This window comes from Marmota flaviventris, chromosome 8 (genome assembly GCF_047511675.1).
Source record: "Marmota flaviventris isolate mMarFla1 chromosome 8, mMarFla1.hap1, whole genome shotgun sequence".
NCBI classification, from domain to species: Eukaryota; Metazoa; Chordata; class Mammalia; order Rodentia; family Sciuridae; genus Marmota; species Marmota flaviventris.
The window spans coordinates 23616571-23644361 of record NC_092505.1 but is presented as its reverse complement, the minus strand read 5'-3'; the positions used below and the strand labels follow the sequence as shown (position 1 = coordinate 23644361).

The window sequence follows — 27791 nt, the reverse complement described above, 5'->3', positions numbered from 1 at the left end:
TTATATAAGAAAACCCAAGTTCAGGAAAAATTTTAGACACTTTTCATTCTTATTTCTTTTCCTAAAAACTTTATTTTATTTGCATTTGCTGGTTTGCTGTTTAGTGCTGTAATCTTCCTCAATGTCTCACCAACATTTTGGTAGAATATTAAGGGTGTTCATGCCTAGGTAGGGACTAGAGAAAACTATGCTAGTTTATCAAACAAGACAAACATCAGCCATGGTTTTTAACTACATATTCAACATTGTATTTATTGTTTATATTTTATTCTTCTGAAAAGCGTAAGGTGTTGACTTTAGAATTAGACTTAGGTAAAATATAGTTTTAGCCCTCTTAAGGGTGTGACCTTTTGGCAGCCATATAATTTCCCTAAAACTCAATTTCATCATAGCTAAAGTAGAGTCAGCCTTTATTATTGGAGTGTTTTTACTGTGCTTAGTTAGTCTGTAGAAAATGGTGTATATATATATGTGTGTGTGTGTATAAATATATATGATATGCATTAAATATTTTCTTAGAAATAAAAATAATACATAGAAAATAATCTGCTATTTATATTGCTACAGTGATCTCCAAGGGGACTGGGCTGTATGTACAAAGCAAGGCCTCTCTTCTTTGTATGCAATGGACAGAACACACGGTTACTATAAGTGGGATTAAGCGTCTGTTTGGTATCTTGACTCTGCGGTGTTTTGCTTATCTATGAGGATTGATTATCCCAGACTTATTATTATTAAATTTAGCCTAGTTTAAATAGACAAACAAAAAAACAGAGGCCAGCATATTAACTTTCTCCTAAACCAGAACGGTACAGAAGTGCTAAAATCACTGGGAGTTGTTCACACTCAAAAACATCAAAACACAGTGTGACAAGTACAGTCATGATCTCCCTTTCACATTTGTGGATCCAAATACAGGAGCTAAAGTCATATGAGTATTTTCATAAAAACAAGACCTACCACAATGTGTTTCATCTGAGCCATCTGTACAGTGTGGGTGACTGTCACAGAGATTCTTCAGGGGAATGCATTCTCCATTTCCACACTGAAAATTGTCTTCCTTGCAGGGCTCTGTGGAGAAAGAATGTTTATTGTACAGGGCAAGGATATTGCAAGTAAATGATTTTGGTATACCCACTGCATTTAGGCCCCTCAAACATCAGCCCATTGTCACACACATGGCAGAACCAGCTTTGACATTAAAAATGCCATATGCTTAGTTAACACAAATTGCTTCACAAATACTATCAAACCAATACATCTGATTTCAAGGAAGTGTTCATGAAACAACAGGCATCTCCTTTTCTGAGTTTGTGGGACAGTTCTAAATGTTGTCTAAGAGGTTTTGGATACATGTTTCTTCATAATTTCTGTTAGACTCTCAATTTATGATGGCAAATTATGATAGTACTTGAAAGGAACTGTTTCTGTTTAGAATATAGTTTACAAACCTATATCTGAGAACTTTAATTAATATTTTATACTATAAAGTGATGTAGTAAATCTACATACTACACAAAACAACAATAACAGAGTATCACAAATGGATTGGTCAATTATCGATATTAATTACCTATCTATAGATATTAAAAATTAAAAAATAACCCAAAAGTGGATCACTGTTCTTTATGTTGTTGTTGTTTCTTTTTTTTTCTGAAAAACAAACAAACAAAAGACTGACTAGACTTAGATCTTGAAAGAGTGCCCTCCTGTGGGGGAGGGAAGAAAAGTGCCATACAGCAAACCATGTGTGGAATTCCCTAAGGGAACCAATTCATATTGGGTTGCCCAGAAAAAGGAAGTCAGAATCCCACTCCCCAGATAAGTTTATAGTACTGCAGAACCTGTGGGACAAGTACAAAAACTTTCAGATTTTTTTAAATGCTAACTTTAGTTTGAATACATTTTGATCATAACTCCAGGACATGCATCAATGTGTGTTTGTGTGAGTGACTGAATAAATTTTCTGTTCTATCCTATCCTATTCTATTCCACTCTATTCTATATCATTCCATCCATTCCATACCAAAACAGGGAAAGCTGGTGAAAACCAGATAAACTGATTTCATGATCAACTTCTGAAAATTCCCAGACTAAACTTAGGTTAACTACAAAATTTCACAGACGATGATGACTTTAGTTTCCTAGGTTTGTGAGAAGAAAGCTGGGTAAATATTGATGATCAATTCCCATGTAAAGAATTTAGAAGTCAGAAAGTTGGTCATCTAACAACTGGGAAAGATGTGCACATCCCAGGGCAATACTAGCCTGTTGGGGCAACCAGACTGTAACACAAAGATGTCTAGGACTGGATCCTGGACAGGGGTGGATGTGGGGAGCAGCAGCGATTCAGAATTGTGCAGCATTATAAGAAATTATCTTGGAAGTGAACTCTTTATGTTGTAGACTGGGCAAAGAGGGAAATCTCCAAAGACCACGACTGTATTCCACAACGCCTGAGTTGGAAGATTAAAGAATGTTTGAATTAGATGATATGAACACTTGATGCTATCCTTGATAATACATTTTATTTAAAGTTTTCTTAGGTATTCAGTTAAGATAATTTAATGCCTGAAGTAAGTAGAAAAGTGAAGAGATCTGCCTGAAATATCAAGGGGGAAAAATGGGAGATTTTAAATAAAGTAGATGGGAACAAATAAAAATCTCTTTGTCTATACTTTTATTGGGTCCAGTCATTCTAAAAGCTGAATATACAATATAAGAGATAAAAATCCAATTTGCCATGTTTCCTCATTGTAAGCTCAAGACTTGGCAAAATGGCATGCAATAGTAAACTAGTAGATATTTGTTGAACATTAAAGAGACTAATATACGTTAAATGATTGATAGGCTAGAAATCAGCATGAGCCTAATAACAAAGCTGATACAGTATAAGCTACTTTTTAAATTGCTATTACAAAACTATGTATTTTTACATTTAAGGTAATCGATTGATGGTAATTTTAGTGATTTGAAAAATTGATTTTTATGAATTATAAGGCAAAATTTGTTCATTTAAATTTGCATAGTGTTTAAAATACTGGCTCTGGAATCATATGACCTTTTTCTGAGCTGAAGTTTAGCCATTTTCTTTTGTATTTTTTTGACCATGGGCAAATAAAATAATCTTTTTGAGACTCGGTTTCCTAGGATGTCAAATAGGAATAATTATTACTTTTGTCTTAAATATACCATGAAAGTTAATTTTAAAATTATTTTTGCTTACAAATACAGTGAGTCCTCAATAGATAATATTAATAGCAAAACAGTAATATTTTAAAAGAGATTCTCCTTTTGATTGATATTTTAAAGTTAACATTCACATTCTATGTGCTGGTTGCATTACTTTCCCCTCCAAATAACCATATAAACAAGAAAATATGCCTACTCCTTCCCTACTGGTATCTTACAATAATAATTGAAGCTATCTGTATACTTTAGATTTTGAAAAATTCTGTACTTTTTCAGACCAAATCTAATTTATCTTAATAAAAAAAATGTTTTTAGGAAGCCATGGCTGGTTGTTTTTACAAACATTTATACCATGAGGAAAGTAAATTTCATCTCTCAAAAATAATACTATTAGGGATGTTCTTGTAAATGTAATTACCAATTTGTTTCACAAACACATATTTTTAACCAGATTAGTGAGATGACAAATGGACAAAGATTATTACATATTCTACAGGTAGATATTAATACTTTAACTGAAACTATATTTCATTTTTTAGTATTAATTTTTGTTCAGAAAACAGGGAGGTTTAAAACTGGGTACACATGTGCAAATATGTATATATTCCTTCTTAAATCCGTATTTTGATGTATATTATATTTATTTTAAGAAGTTGAGAGTACTAATGCCGTGCCCATAATCAAATACCTTAATGTGCTTGTAGAATGTTTGTCATCATTAGTTATTTTAAATTATCTCATTATATGTTTCATTGTTTATTAAAATAATTATGTAAAAATGACTCAATGCAATAATTTAATCATTGATAAATTTATGTGTAATTTACTCTTTGACTATAGTAGTCATGGTATATGTAATTGAAAAAAATGAGCTAAGTAGAAATAAATTTAAATATTGAATACAATTTTAAATGAAAATATGTATTATAACTAATTTTTGTGTGTTAGCCAAAGCTATTAGTATTATACCTTATGAACACAGAGAAAAATAACTTGTTTCTGCAGGTTGAATGAATTGATTTTAAAAAATGCTGAATGCAACAAAATAATATATTGTTGCTGAAGTGAACAGAAAGTATAAAATCTGAGGAGAGGTATAAATAAGCTATTTTAAAATTTTCCTTACATGCATAAGCTTGATTTTGATTCTCTGCAACATACAGCAGTTCAGCTTCATTAAGAAGTCTTTAATCCAACAGTTTAACTCTCTCTGGACTCCGAAATCTTATTTCTGATAGTTTTATGTTCATGGTGAGAGAGGAAAAACGAAATATTGCTAAGAATCAAATTTCCCCATCTTCTCTTTATGAAGTCTCCCGTAGCCCTGCCTCATTTAGTCAACATATGCTTGGCTTTAAATGGCTTTAAACTGGTCTCTAAGGCACATGCCACACAATCCAGGGAGGACTCCAAATCCCTAAATGTAATCATTTGCCACTTCCAAGTTGCCTGATAGGCAGTACTCAATTCCTTAGACAGATTTTGATTATTAGGAAAGAGCAATGAGTCTACTATTATAGGACAGTTATCTCAATAAGTACATGTTATAAATATTTTTCTTGTTGAATATAAGTGGAAATGGTTAAAATAGGACAAGTAAAAGATATAAAAATACATTACATGATTATATTATATTTCCATTGAATGCCTTGAAAGGATTTCTAAAATGTCTCAGATGGTAAATCAAGCACATAACTACTCAAAAGAATTCACAATACCCTTTATATCTACTTTTTAAAAATGATCATCAGGGCAGAGCATCTGTATACATAGATATGTGTGCTAATCTCTTTCTATCACCAGCTTGATCATCTTTCACCACCAAGTCCATTTTTGTAATTGGTTTACAGTCTTTTGGTGTCAAGAAGTCTGATGGAAAAAGACTGTACTGATGACAGCTTGATGACCTCTTTTTCTAACAGCATCTATCTCAGCTCCAGGAGGAATTTGAAGCTATAACCTATTTTATTAAATTATATATTTATATTCTAATTTGTTATACATGATGGCAGAATGCATTTCATTTCATATTGCACATATAGAGCACAATTTTTCAAGTTACTGGTTGCACACAAAGTATTTTCACACCATTCGTGTCTTCATACATGTATGTAGGGTCATGATGTCTAACTCATTTCTACCCCCTTGTCTCCTTCTTTCCCTTCCCTTCCCTTTGCCCTATCTAAAGTTCCTCCATTTCTCCCATGCTCCCCCACCCCATCGCCATTACAGATACTTCTCAGTAAATGTTATACAATCAATCAACAAATATATGAAAAAAAAATGTTCAATATTGCTAGCAATTAGAAAAATGCAAATCAAAACTACTCTAAGATTTCATCTTACTCCAGTCAGAATAGAAGCTATCAAGAATACAAACATCAATAGTGTTGGTGAGGATGTGGGAAAAAAGACTTACTCATACATTGCTGGAGGGACTGCAAATTGGTGCAGCCAATCTGGAAAACAGTATGGAGATTCCATGGAAAATTTGGAATGGAACCTCCTTTTGACCCAGCTATCCCACTCCTCAGTTTATATCCAAAACAGCATACTACAGGGACACAGCAATATAAATGTTTATAGCAGCACAATTCACAATAGCTAAATTGTGGAACCAACCCAGATGCCCTTCAGTAGATGAATGGATAGGGAAACTTTGGCATATATACACAATGGAATCTTACTCTGCATTAAAAGAGAATAAAATCATAGCATTTGCAGGAAAATGGATGGAGTTGGAGAACATAATGCTAAGTGAAATAAGCCAATCTCAAAAAAACAAAGGCTGAATGTTTTCTTTGATATGAAGCTATAACATATAGATCACCCAGTTATGAACATGAAAGATTCCATTCTGGCTTCAATCAAGAATTTTTTTTTTGCATAACTTATTTCATAAATTACAAAACAGAAATAACTGAAATCTCACTGTACAGAAAAAATACAAAGAACCCTTAATACCTTAAACCTGGTATCTCTTTTATGTTAAGAGCAATAGATGATATAATTTGGGATTATACTTTGAATAGCAATTGTTTGTAATATTTTTCAAAATACTTGCTATTGTTTTTATTTTATAATAAAAAATGAATAAAAATAAACAACTGTAGTATTTTTTACACAAGACATTTGTTCTTATCTTCCTTTTCACAAGTCATTCTTCTCTTTTAATTAATTTATTAGTTAATTAATTGATTTTTTATTTAATTGATTTAATTTTTTTAAATACATGACAGCAGAATGTATTCCAATTCTTATTACACATACAGAGCACAATTTCTCATATCTTTATATAAAGTATGTTCTCACCAATTCATGTCTTTATACATGTACTTTTTTTTTGCATTGCAATTCTTATTACACATATATACCACATTTTTTTATATCTCTGTTTGTATACAAACTAGGTTGATACCCAATTCATATCTTCATACAAATACTTTGGATAATGATGTCCATCACATTTCACCATCTTGCTAATCCCTTGCCTCCTCCCTTTCCCTCCCTCCTCTCTTCCCTATCTAGACTTCATCTAATCCTCCCATGCTCCCCCTCCCTATCCCACTATGAGTCAGCCTCCTTATATCAGAGAAAATATTTGACATTTGTTTTTTGTGGATTGGCTAACTTCACATAGCATTATCTTCTCCAATGCCATCCATTTACCTGAAAATGCCATGATTTTATTCTCTTTTACTGCTGAGAAAAATTCCATTGTGTATATATGCCACATTTTTTAATCCATTCATCCACTGAAGACATTTAGGTTGGCTCCACAGTTTAGCTATTGTGAATTGTGCTGCTATAAACATTGATGTGGCTGTGTCCCTATAGTATGCTGTTTTTAAGTCCTTTGGATGTAGTCTGAGAAGAGGGATAGCTGGGTCAAATGGTGGTTCCATTCCCAGATTTCCAAGGAATCTCCATAATGCTTTTTATATTGGCTGCACCAATTTGCAGTCCCACGAGGAATGTATGAGTGTACCTTTTCCCCCACATCCTCACCAACAGTTATTGCTCTTTGTCTTCATAATAGCTGCATTCTGAATGGAGTGAGATGAAATCTTAGAATAGTTTTCATTTGCTTTTCTCTGATTGCTAGAGATGATGAGCAATTTTTTTCATATATTTGTTGATTATTTTTCCAGGTGAATTTCTCTTCTCTTTTAATTTATGTCCTCCCTTCTCATTGGCAAATTGAAATACAAATTTACAGATCTACTATGTTTCTAAAATTGTGTTTCAAGGTGCTTTCAATTTTGCAGATGGTGAAATGCCCTATAATTCATACAAGTGCTTGGATTTATGAATAAATCCACTTACCTATTTTTTAGAGTATAGTATTTTAATCTCAGTTATTTTAGTTTCATTATTCAGTTCCACTTAAAAACCAGAATATCTCTTTTAAAATTTGGTTTCGGGATAAAAGTCCTGGAAAAATGTGGGGATATCCCTTCTCTAGTGGAACAAGTACTAGATATTTGTTTGCTCCATTTTATGATACTTTGCAGACCAGAGTACATAATTCTACTGATATATTACTGATACATGTACTTTTTAAAATTTGTAGCAGTATCTTCTTAAAAATTTAGAACTATCACTGTTTTCACATGTTCATCATTAAATGTGAAGCTGTTTCCATTTCAATACCTGGGAAGAATAATTATTTTTATTTTGCTTAAGAATTCACAAAAATTTCCTTAAAAATGTAAAACTTTAAGTAGGAAATGTTATAACATTAATTTGTGCCTATTACTTTTTTTTAAATGAAACACTGTTAAGACTTCACAATTTTTCAGGTAATTTTAGTCAGATTCAGAAAGTGCATTATTTTTCCCCATTATATCTTTCACTGTCAATTTTATCCTATTCTTTTCCTTTGGGAATATTCATCATTTTCAGATTGTGGTTTGGGGTTATCTCCTGCATGCCTATTGCAAATATTCTTATTTTCCCATATTTTATTGTTTTTGGATTCATCATTATATTTTTATGTAGCAATTTTGTGGAAATATAGGAAATTTTTAACCTGAGTCTTTGAATTATACCATTAACCTGAAGATTATGTGGTTCATATTATTAACAAAGACCTCTATTATGCCAGAAGAATAATCTGGTAGTGGAAGTTTCCCAGGTAATTGTTTTGGCTAAAGACAACCATTGTTTTCCAAATTTCTGAAGGGAGGCTGTGTTGCAATTGACATTGGAAATAGATGCTAAGCCAGAACTATTCTAATAGGCACTAAAAATTATATACTAATTTTTAAAAATCAGATACACTATTTAAGATGTAAAAATAATGGTGCAAATGTTTTGCTTTTTCTTTTCTTTAAAATTTATTTTTCTATTAAACAATAAAAACAAATTGGTTTTTATCAAACAATGTAATTGTTTGGATGTGGTGTCCCCAGAAAGTTCATGTGTGAGACAATGCAAGAAGGTTTAGAGGAGAAATGATTGAGTTATAGCCTTGGCCTAATCAATGGATTAATCCCTGATGGAATTAAATGAAGTGGCAGGGTATAGCTGGAGGATCTGGGTATTGGGGCACGGCTTTGGTGTATATATTTGTATCTGGTGAGCTGATTTTTTTCTGCTTTATGATCATCAAGTGAGCTGCTTCCTTTTGCCACACTCTCCCACCATGATGTTCAGCCTCACCTAGAGTCCCCAAGCCCAAGAAATGGAACCTGCCTTAGACCTCTGAAACCATGAGCCCACAAATAACCTTTTCCTCCTCTATAATTGTTCAGTTCAGGTCTTTTAGTTATAGCAACCAAAAAGCTGACTTAAACAACATCCAAAGTATCTTTTATTTTAAAGTAGTAAAAATTAACTACTAAAATTTTCTCATCTTTCCATTACCTGTATATACCTTAAAAATATCATCAAAAAATCGAATGATTATCATAAGCTGGATCAACTGTTGAATCAAATTAAAATAAGGGGTACATCTTAAAAAGAAAGAAACTGAAAGTGTAGATAATATCTTGACAGATAAACATGATTATCATAGTATAAACAGCAGTAACAAAACTACCAAGGGACAGGGTTAATGACTAAATTCAAAATGGCATTCACCAAATTATCTTTATTAATATTTCCAAAGCAGTAATTTAACTTTCTTCTGAATTTTATTCCACTTATATATATATAGACAAATTGTTACTGATATTTTTATGTCAATGCATTTTATTTTTTACTATTTAATAAAACACGACATCTTGGTACATTCTTCGCTTTATACGAACTTTTTTTTTCATTTTCTACTTTTCATTGTTTTAAATTTTTAGATAAATTCTAATTTTCTAAAGATCTTGTGTTCATTTCTTTCGTGCTATATGTTTTTCCATTGGCTTCATTATGTTCATTTATTTCACTAATTGATTACTTTATTTGTGCCACTGTTGTTTGTTAGTCAAAAGCAACTGTTCTAAAACCAATTACAAAATCCAGAAAGGAAGACTAGTTGATTGGGCAAACTACTCAGCCCTAAGTAAATAACTGGTAATAACCAATATTGTGGTTTATTTTCAGGGCCAGAGGGTAGTCCAGGTGAAGATGAACTTTCTGAGCTGCAATAAAGCTAAAAGCAGAGAAGTTCCAGGGATGTGATGAAGGATCTAGGCCATTATGAGTAGAGGAACAAATGAAGACAAATACAGTTGCACAGCAAGATTTAGGATTAGACAATAAGCAAGATGAGGATCAAGCATGCAAACATGTCTATTTTTTTAAAGATATTCCAGTGAAAGACAAATAGACCAGTCTCCTACAGAGGAAACGAAAGATGTAGGAAGTAATGTGTATTTTGTATTTCTGATACATTTCTACCTGGAAAGAGCCACTGCATTGTGGAGCAGTAGCTGTGTAAGAAAAAGACAATCTGAGTTGATTGGCAAAAGTTGTAAAAAATTTCCCTGGAGATTACCGAATGCAAAGAGCTACATCATTCTCTATATGTATGTCTATATCCTCTCTCTGTGTGTGTGTGTATGTGTGTGTATGTGTGTATGTGAACTTAAATAAATCTATGCATCTCTGTCTATACACACACATGTAGACCACAATTTTGTTTGTTCCTGCTGATTGTGTTATGTATATAAAAAAAGTTCAAGATAAGAAAGTTGCACATATCAGAAATATTAGTATTAATTCCTTTATTGCAGCCACTTTATACTGGTTGACTCTAATAAGTTGATGAGTTTAAATTTTTTAATTGGTTGTTGCTGGCATTTCAACAGCTCACTTGTCTATCTCCCTGATGCTTCTGAATATGATCCTGGCAAAGGGAACATGATAAAGTCCTTCCTTACAGGGGCAGTTACTGCACTTTCAATGCTTAACATGACCCTTTTTATTGAGCAAAGTTCAAGACTCTTAGCAAACCAAAGAAATGCAAGTGGATCTGTAGAAAAACAATTCAGATTCCTGTTTTGAACATGTAGATAATGATTATACAGATGAGGAGGAATACATATCTTAGAATACAAACATCTAAGTTGTGATTTAGGCACTGAAATCTTGTATATTTTCAATTTTTTGCTTCAAAAGTGATGAACCTTGTGCAGTTTTGCTTACCTGGAATTCCTAAGTGGTAACCAGTGGTGAAATTAGCTTTAAATCCCCCTTTGGCCAACAATATATCAGTGATGAAAAGCACAGTCATTCTGTTGGTGTTAGAAAACACGTCCTTCACTGGACCGGGTCCTGTGTACACAGCTGCTCCAAAGGAAAATGAGATAATCAGTGAAACCTTTGACTCTAGAAAGAAAAAGGCCTTTATTTCACATTCAAGGGCTGATCATAGGACTACATGTACCACAGCTCACTCATGAAGCAGCCATATATGAACAAATGTGTGCATTCCTTTTATATTTTATATTTTAGACATTGTTTTCATGAAGCCAGCATCTTTCTCCATCTTTTAAAATATTACTTGAGGTTCTGAAGCTGTATAATTCCATAATACATTACTCAAAATATTATCTGGCTTAACACCACCACTGTTTAAATAACTTGTTAGCCAAGAAAAATCATCATTTGACTTTTTAGAAACACTTTTATAAAACAATAGACAGTATAGTCTCAGTAAATTTTTGTCCACATTTATTTCATATTTTTTTGTAAGTTGAATCATAAATGTAATCTGAAGGATGGATTACATACAATAAACTTCAATGGTGGTTTTTAAAAACTATATCCCACTAATCTCTGGGCTTTACAGATTTTATAAACACTCTTTACTAAATAATACTTTAGCTAATTAAAAAGATACATTCATTTTTAAATTGTTTTATATGCTAGAAGTACTAAAAATGATTCAGAGAAATCCTACCCACAAATGTGAAAACAAAATGAGATCTCTCTGGAATTCTTATTTTCTTTTCAATGATTTGTGTAAAGAGTAAAAGAAAAAAATTTGAATTTTTGTTTTTCTTGGTCATGAGAACACCAAAGTTATTAAAAAGACAATTTGATGTAAAAAGGGAAAAATTCTCAAAATATGTTCATAAATGTGAATATGAAAAGCAAATTTCAAGTTCTCCAGTTCTTGGGCATCTATTCTCCACCAAGGCTTTTGTTAATTGTTCTCTCTGTTGCTCTCAAATTCCTTTTCCAGGAGGCTTACATTCTAGAACTGTGTGGGATCTGGCTGAAGAATCTTTCATGGGCTTGGGAAAGTTTCCTGTGCAGCCTTCACCCATTGACTGCAGTGTTTACAAAACTGTATTCTGATTGCAAGAATATCAGACTGGATTTTAAAGTAAATGATGAAAATGGGTCCAAAGCACACTCAGACAAAACACTTTTAAGTCCCAAATTGTGTTGTCTTATGCATTCCAGCTGACTGACATGCTTCAATATCTTCATAATTTAATATGTGACTTGGCATAAGAAACTCCTTTCTCAAAAATTGGTATTAGTAACAACTATGTTTGACTTTTAATTTTTCCACATGTATTTTGTGATAAAGCTACAAAAATTTTCTCTAGAAGAGCATACTCCCCCTATATTTTAAAAAATAATAGATAATAGGAAAAAAAATCAACTTAGATCAGTTTTTGAGACATTCCTAGATATCTATACAGAAGGAGCTAGTATTAGAGACAATGGCAGGAAAAAATAATAATGAAATGTAGACCAAAAATAATTAAATTTTTTTATGTAACAAATGCAATTTGTTTGGATATTTTGACATGAAATAAACCCTGGTTTAAGAGTTATTTTTAAGCGTATCTGATATATACAGAATACATAGAAAACTACATGATAGGTACCCTTAGTGCTTAGTCTCTGAATTATAGGGATTGTTGTAGAAAATTAATGCTAGCTAGTGGGAACCAATGACTCAAAAATATTAATCCTTGTTGGCCAAGAATATTCATAATAAATGTTATTTTGGCGCCATTGCAAACATGCCCCGTACTGAAAGTTTCACTTAAAACTCAACAAGTTACCCTACTTCTATATTTTCATTTTGTTAGTTGTAAAATTATCACAGCTATTTAGAAGTACTGAGTCAGTGCAATGTCTGAGATGTATGACTTTTACAGTCTTCATATTGCATACATACCCAGGAACAAGGAATCATCTTCTCCACCATCTCTGATTTCAACTACATCTGCAATATTTTCTAAGTCAAATTCTTGAAAATGAAGTTGTATATTCTTTCCCTCTGGTGCATTTAAATTCCAAACACCTTAAAAATGATAAATAATAACATTTAATTTATAATACACTTATTTTGATTTCCATTAAAAATTTCAGTCTTGAAAATTTCAAATTGCTTAAAATATATATTTTTTTTAATTCCAGGAAAACCAAAACTCCAAACTTCCTTCTCTGTCTTTCTTTCCTTCCTTTCCCCCATCCCTTACTTCTTCCTCCCCTCCCCTTGTCCTTTTCTTGAGTTTTGACTAGGAAATATATTGCTTTGGTAAATAATATTTATGTAAACCTTCAGTTAAATTTGAGTTAATTTACCATAATTGTATTTGTTTTATTCTTATGAAAATACTTCATTTCACTTAGTTTTCCACGTCTAAATTTATAAGAAAATTAAATGTTGAAGTGTGATATGATACATAGGACAAGTAAATTTTAACATTTATTTTAAATTTTTTGTGTTTATTATGTATGTCTTATGGTGGTGATCCAATTTTAAGAAAGATACCCAAATTGTCAGTATCTATAAATATTGGTTTATAGATTGATTTCTAAAATGTTTTAACCCTCAGATTCTGTTCTAAGCCATTTTCTCCCTGTGTAGGAGTGCTTTAATTCAAATTAAGGAATAAAACTTCGTGTATATGTAATGACTTCTAAGTTTTTATTTTCTGCATTTTCATTGGAGAGTAGAAAAAGACAAATTTATCCAGTTACTGTACATGGATATACATATCTTGTGTCCAATAGGATCCAAGGAGAATAGAGCATTATTTATTTTGCAAACTCATTTTTCTTCTTCCTATCTCAGTGAATGGTGCCACAGATTCACAAGCCAGGAAGTTCCCATTTTCCTGAATGTGGTCTCTCTCATTCTATCCAATTATTTGCTAATGCCTGTCAATACAACTTCATATATTCCTTGAATCCCATTTATTTTTCAATGTCCATTGCTAATGTCAAAGGTTAAAGCACTTCCATCTCTCATTCCCCAATTGGTGATGCTGATGACTCCTCTCCCTTACTATTCTTTTTTGGCACTGTAGCCAGATAGATCTTTCTAAAAGGCAAAATTGATTTTAACACAATTTTCCTATAAACTGTTTGAAATTTCCCTTCTGCATTCAGAAAAAGAAATTCAAATTCTATAACATAGTGCAAAATTAATTAACACTTTCCATTTTAGCTGTTATCTTTATTTAATTTTCCTTACAGAGTCAGAAATAGTAATGGCCTTTTGTGTTTGTATGTAAATACCCTTCCATGTTTCTCCTGCATAATGTCCTGTCTTCACCCTTATTTTAACATTTTATGCTTGAATCATTATCTGATTTCCTACTAGATTATGATGTATGTTCCCTGTTTCACTTATTTCAATGCCTAACAAATAAAGCACTTAGTAAATATTTAGGTGAATAAATAGATACTTTAATTTATTTTGACTAATGTTGTTTCAGTGTCCCACTGTTTTGGGATATTTTTAAGATCATTACTTTCTTCAAATGATCTTTAAAAGTTGCCTGCAGTGTGAAGTATAGATAATAATCTGTTTCCCTATACAATTGACATTAGATTAATAGCTATTTATTTATTCATTTATTGGATTAGATAAATATATTTGACTTTGAAAGTGATGCTTTCTTATCTCTTGATCATCTGAAGGAAGAAAGGTTGATATTTTCTAACAATGCATTTTCTACTGCCTTTGGGACATTTTTTTCATTCTAGTTATAATTCTATAACTAGATTAGCATTCCTCATTAGGCATGATCATGGGACAAAAATGTCTCTTTTTCAGCTCAGATCTACTGAAGTAGGATCTTTGTAGGGTGGACTGAGGAATCCACATCTTCAGTGCAACAATGAGTTTTTCAAGGTAAAAATATTGACCTGAAGATAGCCTTTGTGCAGTTTTTGCAAATTATTTTCTCTAGAATTTGAGTGTTGCAGCTATTCTCCCTTTTATTTTCTCTTTAATACTGTGAGTCTAATCACATTACTTTGAGTGTCTGCTTGATTGAACTAGTATACATTTACACAATGTGTAAATGTCACAACTCCCTCTTTACTTTTGATATTTTTCTCATTGAATTTGTTCGATGAACATGAAAACTTGTTATGCATGCTAAGACATTATGTGCAGAAGCAAAGAATAAGAAAGAAGTATTTGGAGCAAGACAATTCCCTCATTTGTTGGTTTTATCCCACTTTATAAATTAGAATCATAATAATAGCAACTTTTTCTAAAGAATTGACTGAAATAGTATTAGACATTAGCACTTTGCCTGGCACGAAATATATAAAATTTAGTGATTATTTTGATGCTTATTTATATATTAAGTAATCACATAGGCACACATGATGGATGTGCCCATGTTTGACAAATTTATAACCGATTTTGTTGTTTAAAGAAGTGACCTAAACTTGATATATAAACTCTTTACTATGGTCTAGAAAAAAATGGACTCACAGAAAGCCTGATTAGGGTAGCTGTTTGGGAAGTTCGGAGAGCTGAAGGTTGTATTTGGCTCCCACAGTTCAAAAGGCCCTCCACAGTCCGCTGGAAAGGAAAGCAATACAAATTCATTAGGAACATAGAGTTTATTTCAGAGAGATAACAGTATATGTCAGGAAATTTCCAGTTACATTTCTTTTAGTACTAATTATGACAGATAAGTGGTAGTCTTTGTGTGAAAAAAACTTTGCAACTTAAATTAGGCAAAAATAAAAGTAAATTCATCTCTTAACTGAAGACCTCCTCAAAATCTTTATATTCTTATTGTCTTTGTTAATCTGCAAGATTGAACAAAATTTTATTTCCTAAAATTTATTTCCTAAGAGGAAAACCTTTTTGTTAAACATCTTTTATAAATATTCTTTATGAAATAAGACATGAAATCTTTGCTATAGAAAAAAAATGAATATTTATAATAGAACAAATCCTATACCTGCCCCTATCTTATGAGAAGGGGCAAAAATCATGAATCCTGTGTTTCTTTCCTTTCCTTTTTCTTTCTTTTGTTTTTGCCTTTTCAGAAGAATTGAAAGGCAGCCTCACTATCCTGTATATTGAAGCATTTTATATTCGGAAAAGGAAAACCAACTGACACTCTACTTGTTCATAATTTTCATGGGTTGATCTGGCATCCAACATTTTCTGGGATTTAATTTGGAAGTTGATGTAAATTAATTGGAAAAATAGATCATAGATCTTCTAGCTCAGAGTATGACACTTTAGATAGATTAGCTTTATGGTGTTCTTAATATATTTTGTATTATCTTCTTATTTATTGGAAACAAATTCTAATGTAATATAAAAATTAACTACTTTAAATATCTCAGTTCTACTAATTTTGTTATCATTATTATATGTAAAAAACACAAAATGGAACTAAATTTAAAAATATAAAAAACTAGTGTTAATACATTTTTTATATTACTAAAGGGAGATGATATTGGAATTATTTACTCCTAAAAAATTAGAAATCAGATTATGGGAAGGGTAATTGTCTCTTAATCCTAGTGAAACACCTCTTCTTTGATCTTTTAAAAATATATCATCAGCTTTACTTAGGTCATTTGAAATTCATCTGCCTTATTATGGTTTACATATGAGGTGTTCCCACAAGCTCATGAGTGAGACAATGCAAGAATGTTCAGTGGTGAAATGATTAGGTTATGAGAATCATAACCTAATCAGTGAACTGATCCACTTAACTGGATTAGCTAGGTGGAGATGTAGTCAAGGAAAGTTGTGGTTGGAAGAAGTACGTCACTGGTGGTATGATTTTGGCTTTATACTTTGTCCCTCTGTCACTACTCTGATTCAATAATAGTATCACTGCCAGACTCTTTAGTTTTGTAAGGGAGTAGGACATGGTGTTATCTTAAGTCTTACAGGACCAGGTTTTCCCACACTAAGATTAACTTATAAAAATTATTAGAAACTCACAACGTTTTATTGTTTGTAGAATGCTTCCATGTACCTTGTCTCATTCATTTGGGGAAAGTATGGTGAATAAAAGGAACATGTGTTGGAGTTACTGGATTAAAATTGTGCTCGAAAGTGTTTGTTTTTGTAAGACGTGGTTTTCTCATACATAAAATAGATATTAACTGTTTGTAAAAAATCAGATAGAATTCATTTAAAGCACTTACACATTACCTGGCATACTCGCTACTAATTTTCAAAACATCCTTGGATATTAGGTAATTGCTATTATTACTTCAGCATTATGGCAATCTTAAATTTTGAGATATTCAGTTATTTATTAATGTCATACACACTCCCCCAATGTCAAAGTCAATAATTCAACCCAGTTAATCTCATGCGTATCTCACAATACAATACTATCTCTTGATGGTTTGATTAAACTTTGAATCATTTGAACCATATGATCCAACAGACTGAGTCTCATTAAGTATATGACTTGATAAGTATGTGACAAAAACAAGGAGGATGGCAAGGAATATGATGAAGAAACTGACTAATAAGGTTAATGAGGAGTAGATCTAAAAGGAAGAAAGTAGTGTACACGTGGCTCTGAAAAGACTTTTGAATCAGAGACTCATAACAAGGAATGAGGGCAGGTTCTCCACTAGAAATGAAATCTCCTTGATTATGTGGCTCATTGTTTGGCAAAGATTTCTGAAGAGAGATCTGTTACAATTCTATAACCCCTGAATAGCCACAGCTCATTTAATTTTAATAATTTTCAACTTCCATTAAATATTTCCACCAATCTTCAATGAGATCAGTGAGGAGGTAAAGTATAACCAATGGGACAAAAATGAGACTGCAGTTTGAATACTGGAAAAAGACAAATTTTACTCTTTCAAAAATTTAGCCATGAGCAGGGCAATCAGAGCAGTTTGTGTGTGTGTGTGTGTGTGTGTGTGTGTGTGTGTGTGTGACCATTATCCAATTTTCTATTAAAGGAATAGGAACATTTCAAAATATTATATTGCTTATATAGTGCATAGTTGACATTTTGAAAATGTATTGAATTTACATAAAGAGTACATTACATTTGAAGAAAGATGAGTAAGGAGGACTTTAATAAACTCACAAACAGAGCTAAAAGATGGACATGTGGAATTGTACAGTCTGAAAAGGCAGGAAGTTCACTTAGCATTTCTCCTCTAAACATAAGTTTTGTAAAAATTAATTCCTTTAGAATACTTCAGAAATATATTTTGAAATACATTTGAATTATAATTATAATTTCACATCAAATAACTGATCAGTAAGATATCTCTGGTCCTTGTCCTGATAAGCTATTTCAGTTACTCTTTGCATATAAATGAGTGTTAGTATTGACTGCAGTACTTTAAGGCATTCTAAATAACATGATGCAATTTAATTTCATGGTAGTGATGCTATAGTGGAGATGGGGCATGTGCTCCTTATCAGAGGAACAAAAGATTCATAAATCATAATTCCAGATATCACAGTCCTGCTGTGTTATTCGCTAAACCAGTCCCACTGAGGCAATGAAAGCAAAGTAGCTTGTCTGCTGAAGGAAATTCTATTCATTCCCAGTGTTCAACTCTTTAATTTTTCCTTTTCTAGAGTTTTTGTCTCAAATATTTGTACTCTGATTAGTTTCTGACTATGCCAATAAGGATTTTCACTGCATATACTATGTAAAGTAATTGTCGGGACAGATAATCTCCTTGGGGCATGGCATTTTTAATCCATGTTTAAGCTTTGACATTCTTGAGAAATGTGTCAACATGGAAGCATGTGTTATAGGGTGAGAAGGAAGAGAGCCTAGCTTTCTTCTTTATAACAATAAGAGGATCTTTATAATAAGATGGTCCAAACTGAAGATATCCAGGGGAAAACAAGAATTAAGAAAATGGTTTCAATCAAAGGTTTTCAATTTGTCTTATTATGTGAGGGTCATAGTAGATGTTGCTTGAAATATAATACCTAAGATTGATGATTATGTTATAATAGGTTAGTTTTCAAAGTCAGGAGTTGTTTTTTATTATTATAATAATAGGTAACAAATCCTTTAATATCATAAATACCTTCTTAAAAGTCTATGTTGCAATCCAAAATGAAATCTCATATAATATTTTGCTTTAATTTATCAAAATTTGTATTTCCATTAAGTTATTGTGATCAATCATAAATCCTTTTATTAATTTTGTGATGATCAAGTTTAGGTTTTCATTCCAAAGGGTCTAAATTTTATTTGTTATTAATAGATATCTAACCAATGATAGCTCTAAAAGTTAGTACACTTGTTTTAAAAATAAGATGAATAAAACAAAATAGATTAGTTAAAATCCTCGATACAGGGTCTTTAAGTGAAGTTAATGTGGAATTTGATGGAGGTTTGACTCTTAAGTAAAAACAATGTTGTGAAATGATAATGATGTGCTGAATAGGCCAACAACTACAAGAGCGAGAGGTACTAAGTTATTTCTAGATGAAAAACTCAAGGTAAATTATTTAAATCTAAATATTATGGCATGTCAGTCAACTTTCCAAACTTACTTTTTGTGTGTATTTGGAGATTAAAAATGGTTAAATATTGAGCAAATAAAGGAAAATACTGAAATAAATAATGAATAAGTAGTGAAAAATATTGCTTGATATTTTTCTTAAATTAGCTTTATGAATAAGTCAGAGAATAAAACATGGATTTCTTGTTGAATACACTTATTATATTTAGTAGGTATTTTGTTGTGCATCATCAGAGTACCTTACCAAGTTGGTATAATGGTTGTGCAGTAGAATGTTTGCTTTCATAAATATTTAATTTGTGCCAAAGTCATAGGCACAATTGTGGAGTTGATGTAACACCAAGTGAATAAAGTCACAAAGTGGAAGAATCCCTGCAGTTAGGAAAAATAAACTCACATTTCCCTGAACTAGTTACAATGTGGAACCCTAGGATTCAGGGAAGAAGCTGAGTTTTATTATCCCCTTATTTGTCTGGGATTTTTTTTTTTTTTATTTAAACGTTCTAAAAGAGATGACAAAAAAAAAAAAAAAAAAGAGTCTATTAGCCAGCAACCATGGTTTCCTTTTATTTTTGCTTAAACAAATCAGTGATCTGGAACCAGAAAAGCTCTGTTCAAATAAGAATTTCACTGAACCAATTGCAAATAGCATTAGAATGAAATTGTTCAGAAGGCACTGAATGGTAATTAACATTTTCTGCTGTGCTAAACATTGTCTTAAAGTGAACTATTTGGAAATTGAAACAAATACTCTGGATGGATTCTTAGTTTGTATGTTAAAGTCAGGTGGGTTATTCTACCATTATAATTTTCTAATATTAAAATGTGTAAATGATACCAAACTGCTACGACATCTGGGTGTTATCTATTTTCCTTCTGACTAGAATAGACATGAAGATAGTAAAGTACACATAGATAAATATTTAACATGGGAACCCATTTTTAAAGTTTTAGCTACGTGTATGATATTTTCAACAAAAGTTCTCTCAAATTTATATTTTTGTTAATGATATTTTGCTATGTCTTAGATATTGAGCATGAGCATATGAAACTGTTATTTACTTCCCCAAAAGTTTTCTTAACCATTGACCAATGAATAGAGGGACAGACTGACAGGATTAAGAGGAAAATCTCTTGTTTAGAGTGATTGCATCATTGGCAACATTGAAATAACAAAATGTTGTAACTATTTTTTTTTTTTGGTACAAAGGATTAAATTTGGTGCACTTGACCTCTGAGTCACACTTCCAGCCCTATTTTGTATTTTATTTAGTGATAGGATCTCACTGAATTGCTTAGTGCCTTGATTTTGCTGAGTTTGGCTTTGAACTCACAGTCCCTCTGCCTCAGTGTACTGAACCACTGGGATTACAGGAATGCACCGCTGTGTTCAGCAAAATATTGTAATATTTAATCTATAGGAATTACTTGTGAAACCAACAATGATTTTAAAGATTCTGAATGCTTAGTGCCACAAAACTCAAATTATTGTTGGTATTTTCTCTACATCTACTCTGCCATCATTTCCAAACTTTAATTTTGCTATTAAATTTTTGTTTCACAAAAGTGTTTGTGTCACCAAAATAAGATTATAGCCAAAATAATGAGAAGAAGAGAAGAAGGTTTAGTCCACGTTTATATATTGATCACCAATTTATGTTGTATTAGGAAACAGTTGGACACTAGTGAAGTAAAGGTGAATTAGATGTAGAGTTTAGTGTAAAGAAACCCACTTCTCATCACAATTTTATGGCTAATATTATCACATGAAAATACATGGTATTTTTTCTCTTTTTCTTTTGGCTCATAAGGGTCATTCTGTTTTTATATGGATGTTTCTTTAATATATTCTCTTAGGTCACACTCTCTACCCTCTACCACTTTTTTCATGTATTAGGCAGATGTGCTAATCTAAGATTTAAATATTCATTTTTTATACTAATTTTTGAATATCGATGCTTATTGATACATCTTACATTTTTTATGCAGTGTTTTATGTTATAGATATTTATAATTTGAATGAATGTTTTACAATTGTGTAATAACACATTTAAAATTGTTATTACACAAGATGGCAAGTGGAAAAGAGCTTTTTTATGGAATGTGAGTACACGTTCAATATGGTGGCTTGAGTTCAGTAGGACAGTATAGTTATATCACCAATTTAATGGAAGCTTATTTATTACATGTTCTCAAACTCCAGTCATTTAATTTTATAGTCTTTGACTTGTTGAAAGTACTGTTGTAAAAGCCTTATTTATTTATTTTTTTAACTTGAAGTTGTAAGCAAATAAATAAATAAATAAAATAAAAAAGTTTTGAAAATGAATGTGGTATTTCGGGGATATTTAGAAGTAAATGTGAAATGGAATAAATGCCATGTTTTGGGGCTCAGATCCATGACAGACTAAAATATCCATGAGGTTCAATTCAAACAAAGCTACGAACTATATAAGCTCCAACTAGCACTATTGAAAGAAAAAAGGAATGCTTTTGCATAAAAATAACGGTGTGGTAAAAATATTCTAATAGAGGGACAGTGGGTGCTTGATATTACTTGTCATTAACTGGGCCTTTTTTTTAATCTATCAAATCCCATAGTATGAAAATAGTAAAATGATTTTGTCTCCTTTGACATGAAAGGATAAGATGAATGGTAATGAGTTTTTCTCTGAAATGTCATATTTCTAGTTTGACTTAAGAGCACAAGTAGGCATAGAACATTTTGTTATTCTGAGTTAAAACATCCTGTAGGGCTAGAAATCATGGTCAATACTCAGCTACAACAAATCAGTGGCTCTATGAAGGGTATATATTGCAAAGGCTTACAAAAGTAGCATTTATAGGACAAAAAAAGGTTATGTGAGCTTGGTCTGTATGTTTAAAGTCTAATTCAACACTTTTTTATTAAAAAGGCTTGACGGGCTCTCGGCTAAACTGAACTCCTCTTGACATCTTAAAATCACTCCTTCAAAAGGCCATGAGAACCTTGAGGTTTCTTTCCCCAAATCTGTAGACCACTCCATGTGGGAAATACAGTATGATTTTATTTTAGTGAAAACAAAATGATAATCAGCAGCTTCACTACTTTCAAGAGAGAGAGAGAGAGGGAGAGAAATTAAAATGATCATAAATATGATCCAGAACAAAGCAAAGAGTGTCTTTTTTTGTGTGTGTAACATGCAATAGTTTGCTAGTCTAAATTTAATTATGGACTCCAGTTTACTCACTTTACTTTAATCTTTGATTTTCAGTGAAAAAAATAATATAAAGCTGAAATAACAAAAATAAGCCACATTAAGATCTACCTGAGAATGTTAATGATTTAGGGAAAATAAACATTAATGTTACTTACTAGGAAGTTCTGGTGGAGAAGTTGGGACCAAAGTTGGCTCTGGATAAAGACTCTGATTACAAATCCCATGTGTTAGGCTAATGTCATCCAATGCTATGTCACTCAAGATCTGATTTTTAATAGCACTAAAAACAACCTGAAATTCAGAGAGGTATATAAAGTGATTCCACTCAAATATTTTCTGACTTAAGTCTTCTTGTGACCCAAAATCCTCTAGAGAAACAATATGCATTTCCAAACAAATAATGACGAGTTACTACATAGTGAAATGTTGATGAATCATGATTTTCAAGTTCTTCTGATGAGACCACCTTTCTTATTATGTGTACATACACACACACACACATGCACACACATATAATATATAAAAATACATATTAACATATTTAACTATATCTATAAATTATGTTAAATATATAAATATATTAATATATATTCCTATACTATATTTATTACTAATGATAAAGTACAATGTATAAATCAGGCATATTAAGAGATTAATAATTATAGCACAATGAAATAATAAAATAAAACAATTATAGGAAAATACTAAATAAAAATACCCAAAACTTATGAATTGTTTATTTTTGGAAAAGAAGGGAAAAAATAAAGGGAAGGAAAGAAAGAGAGATGAGAGGAATATGATAAGGGTCATCGATTATCACCTGCCTTACATCATATCACAGGGGAGAACTGAAACCTTTGATGATCAGTGTCTATCTAAACATACATCTCCTGGAAGTGTTTTAATCTTATTTAAAAATCACCCATTAGAACATTGTTAATTTGATCAAACTAATAGGATATATGATCCTATATTTTAATTGCAAAAACCCTTAGGAATAGAACACATTAAACTGTTATTTGAAAAATTAATTAACCTTAATTTGAAATAAATGATCAAAATAACTCCCAATGATACAGCTTATAGAATTTGTTTCTAAAGGAGATTAAGTCAGAGTAGGGCAAGTGGGTAGACACCAATGGGCATGGATGTCCTAAAAAGAAATGGCAATTCCCTAGAAAGAGTGCAGGGCTGACCTTGGTGGGGTTTGTGTTGAAAATTTGAAAGTCCCGGGAAAGTAGGGGACTTAGTTGGTCTATTCTAGAAATTTGCTAAAGAAACATGTTAAAAATCTTCTATGAGGTTTCTACAGATTTTATGGACAAGCTAAACTTTCATGTAGCAAAATCTTCCTCAGTAATTTGTTTTAATGTCAACGAATAAATAAAAATAAATGTAATCAAAGAAAAACTAGGGTAGATTAGAAAATAGAGAAAATGACTTGGAAATCTTTAGAAAATAAATTATTAGCTTTTCACCGTATCACTGTAAACTATAATTGCATGAATACCATAAAAAAGAATACAAATACAAATCACAATGTGTTTTGCAAACCTTAAATTCCACTGTTTCATTTAATGTTACTTGTCCATAGTTCCAATTTTCTCCATAATTTCCTTCCTTTTGGAAAATTGTTTTCTCCATGTTTTTGTCATTGCTGATATTAATACTTAATTTATAGACATTTTCACCATACATATAATACCTAGTTTGGAAATAAGCAGAAATGTTTGGATTCCTACCACATTAGAGTAAATGCATTTTAGGTTCTTCTAAATTCTTTACTGTCTTTTCAACATCCTCTTTTCCCTTGGGAGTGGAAAAGCAAAACACTGGAGTGTTCCAGTGTTTTGCTTTTCCATAAATTGGAAAAGTAATACTTCATGCCTTAAAACTTTGACCACCATGTCAGTGGAATCTGAGACTGGTACCCTAAGAAAGACAATACTACTCATTAAATAAGACAGCATTTAATGTGTCTTACCAGAAACTAAGAAACAAGTTAGCAGAAACATACCAGAAACTAAGGCAGGCTGGCTCCAAAGTAGGCTCCAACAGGAGGCTCAAGAGTCCGACTCTTTCTCTTCTCCCTCCTGGTCCAGTTGGTGTAGAGATGTAAAATCCTATAAAACCAAAGAAAACGTTTTTATATGCTTAAATATTAACACTTTAATTTTGTGAGATATATTATTCATAAACAAGACTAACAGATGAAAACATTAGAAAACATACATAGGACCCTGGACTTGAGTTCAGAAAGCAGCACCTCTGTCATAACAAACTGCTATTTAGGAAAATCATGTCACAACTGACAGCCTTCTAATTTAATTCCAATTTTCTACATGTTTAGAGACAGTCAGTACTTTGCAGTATGAAGATATGCTGGTGGGCTAACTCATGATATACTCAAGTATTTAAATTCATATTTGAAGGCAAGATTAACCATTTCAAAGACTGTCAGTTTCATATTACATTTACTATATTACATATCTGTAAATAAAAATTTACCTAATTTTATAATGTTTTCATTTTCCTGTGCCCCTTTGAATGATAACTAATCAGGTCACAGAAGAACAGGAGGCATGCTAATCCATATAAGAGCTTTTAAAATAGCACAGGCCACTGCATAAAGTGCTGTCTGGTCTAGAATTCATTATCCCAACCAACGATTTGCGTCATTGGATGTGTACAAAGTGTTGTTGGATAAGAACATTTTGAACATTTTCTTAGGGGAATTTATTTTATTCTTTATTTACTACTCATATATTATGACAGGAGGCAGGGAACATGAGATATGATATGAAGCAAGTAAAATATTAGATTAATCTAATTCTATTGCAATGCAGTTTTTATGAAATGGTAAAATTTAGAGTTTTCTTGAAATCAAGCATCTTCTCTCCTGTGTTTTACAACAGAAAAATATAGGCAATGTTGCATATAAATTTCAAATTCATACAGTTATAACATGCAGAGTAAGAACAAGACATGAAGAAAAGAAATACTAGTAATACTTTCTTTAGATACATAACTGCACATTTAGAACAAGGAGATAAAAATTACTCAGAATAAATGAGTGTTTTATCAAGGTGAAATTATGGTCAAATATCTTAATAAATGTAATCTATACATATTCATTTGAGTTGACCATAAAGTATAAAATAAATATAAGTGTATTTAACATTTTATATTACTAGTACATTATGTGTATTTTATATATGCTATGATATTTCATGAATAATCATTTTAGTTATTTAGTGCTCAGTTATACAACCCAATGAAAAAGAGCAGTATAGATATAGAGGAGAAGTACCAAAATCTACTCTTTAAATGCCCAACTCTAAATCCATATTGAGGTGACTTTACTTTTAGTTGCTTAGGACAGTAAGGGAAGAAATAACTAAAATAAACTTGAATGCCATAGATAAGTAATGAAATGTTTAAACACTTCAAAAATACTTGTAGTTATTTGAAATTATATAATACTAACACATGTCATGTTTCTATTTATGTTTGGTCACATTCATAGTCAATTGGTTATGATTTGAAACATTTTGAGTCTGTTATTTACTCATTAAACTGTAATATACATAGAATTTTTAGTCATCAAGATATGACTTCATGTACACATAAAATAGATTAATCATATCGACTCTAGTACTTTATGAACTTTGCTTAAATAAGAAAATAAATAAATAAGCACAACTTAGCAAATATTATATAGATTTATACATTCTGGAATATAGTAAAATAATATATAGCATTAAATTACTATTTTTGTGATATCACTTAACTCTTTAGTTAACAAAGTAGAAAATGAAAGAAAATTATAAATTCTAAAAGCTGAGGATTGTAGTTTACCTAAAAATATGGTCAGTCCAACCACCTAAGTGTCCCTTAATTGGACAATAATTTGCCTATACAATCTTATTTAATACATGTCAGATACATTAGAGATCACTGCATTCCAAGGAAATCCATTTCATTTCATTATGATTAGAATATTTTAAGATCACACATTTATGCATATATCACTTCTAATTTTGACCTTTGGAAGCAAAAATGATGGATGATTTGTTAGATATGAAAATGTTAAGGAGGGCTGGGGGTGTGTCTTAATGGTAGAGTACTTGCCTAGCATGTGCAAAGCTCTGCGTTCAATCCCCAGCACTGAAAAAAAAATGTGATAAACAATGTTTAAAGGCCGCTATTTTGTCATTTCTGTCTTCTCAAGATTTTATATCCTTTTTGCCTTTAATAATTTGAAAGTGATAAAATTTATGTTTGGATCTTGTTAAGGTTTGGGTATGAGGTACTCTCCAAAAGCTCATGTGAATGCAGGAATCTTCAGAGGTAAAATCATTTGATTGTGAAAACTGTAACCTAAACAGTCCATTCTAGTTTGAATGGACTAATTAATTGGGTAATAACAATAGTCAGGTGGGGTGTGGCTAGAAGATTGGGTCACTGGAGGTTCATTTTTCCTTTAGCTCTCTTTTCCTCCCTTTCTATTTCCTGGGTGCCAAGAATGGAGTAGTGCTCCTATGCCACTTTGGTCTACCATGATGTTCTGCCTCACTTTGAGTCCAGAGCTATGGAGTTGGCTAACCATAGACTTAACCTCTGAAACCATGAGCCAAAACAAACTTTTCCTTCTCTAAGTTGTTTTTGTTAGGTATTTGGGTCATAGTAATGAAAAGCTCACACTCATCTTCATTTGATATGTTCTCAATTAATTGTATATCCAGTTGATTCCACTTAGAGTAAGAAACCAGATACCAGATATTCACATAGTATTATTTCTGGAGATCTCATCAGGCGGAGAATATCACAACACTAGAAATGATGAATTAAGTCACCATCATCACTTTTCATTATTTCCAAATGTGTTTTCTTCCAAATTCTCTACCTCTCCTTGGAAGTTGTTCATCACCTACACCATTGCTTGATAATGCTTCCTTGTGGGCAATCTAGTTGATCCTTTATTCAAAATCACATACTTTCTCTCTCTCTCTCTCTCTCTCTCTCTCTCTCTCTCTCTCTCTCTCTCTTTCTCTCTCTCTCTCTCTTACTCATTCTCTCTCTCTCTTGCCTAGTAACTAAATTAAGTATAAATTCACTCTGAGATTTGAGGGCTCTGTCCTAAACCTTAGTATCTTCCAGACATAGTTCTTTTCTTATTCTTCTAATTTTATGTAGAACTTCCATAAATTTATTTTAATATTTCCAAATATTTAGAAGTTTTGTTACCTT

The 27791-nt window shown here is 31.6% G+C and overlaps 1 protein-coding gene across 1 annotated transcript in view; it reads right to left on the bottom strand.

The window, feature by feature from the left end:
- Tmprss15 (transmembrane serine protease 15) overlaps positions 1 to 27791 on the bottom strand; it is a 116688-nt gene that overhangs the window by 39322 nt on the left and 49575 nt on the right. Inside the window, exons 11-17 of the mRNA XM_027929285.2 lie at positions 24559 to 24664; positions 24096 to 24246; positions 22697 to 22832; positions 15335 to 15424; positions 12773 to 12898; positions 10777 to 10917; positions 961 to 1071 (exon numbers count right to left, since the gene is read on the bottom strand). Coding sequence (XP_027785086.2) covers positions 961 to 1071; positions 10777 to 10917; positions 12773 to 12898; positions 15335 to 15424; positions 22697 to 22832; positions 24096 to 24246; positions 24559 to 24664 — 861 coding nt within the window. The remainder of the gene's footprint in view (positions 1 to 960; positions 1072 to 10776; positions 10918 to 12772; positions 12899 to 15334; positions 15425 to 22696; positions 22833 to 24095; positions 24247 to 24558; positions 24665 to 27791) is intronic.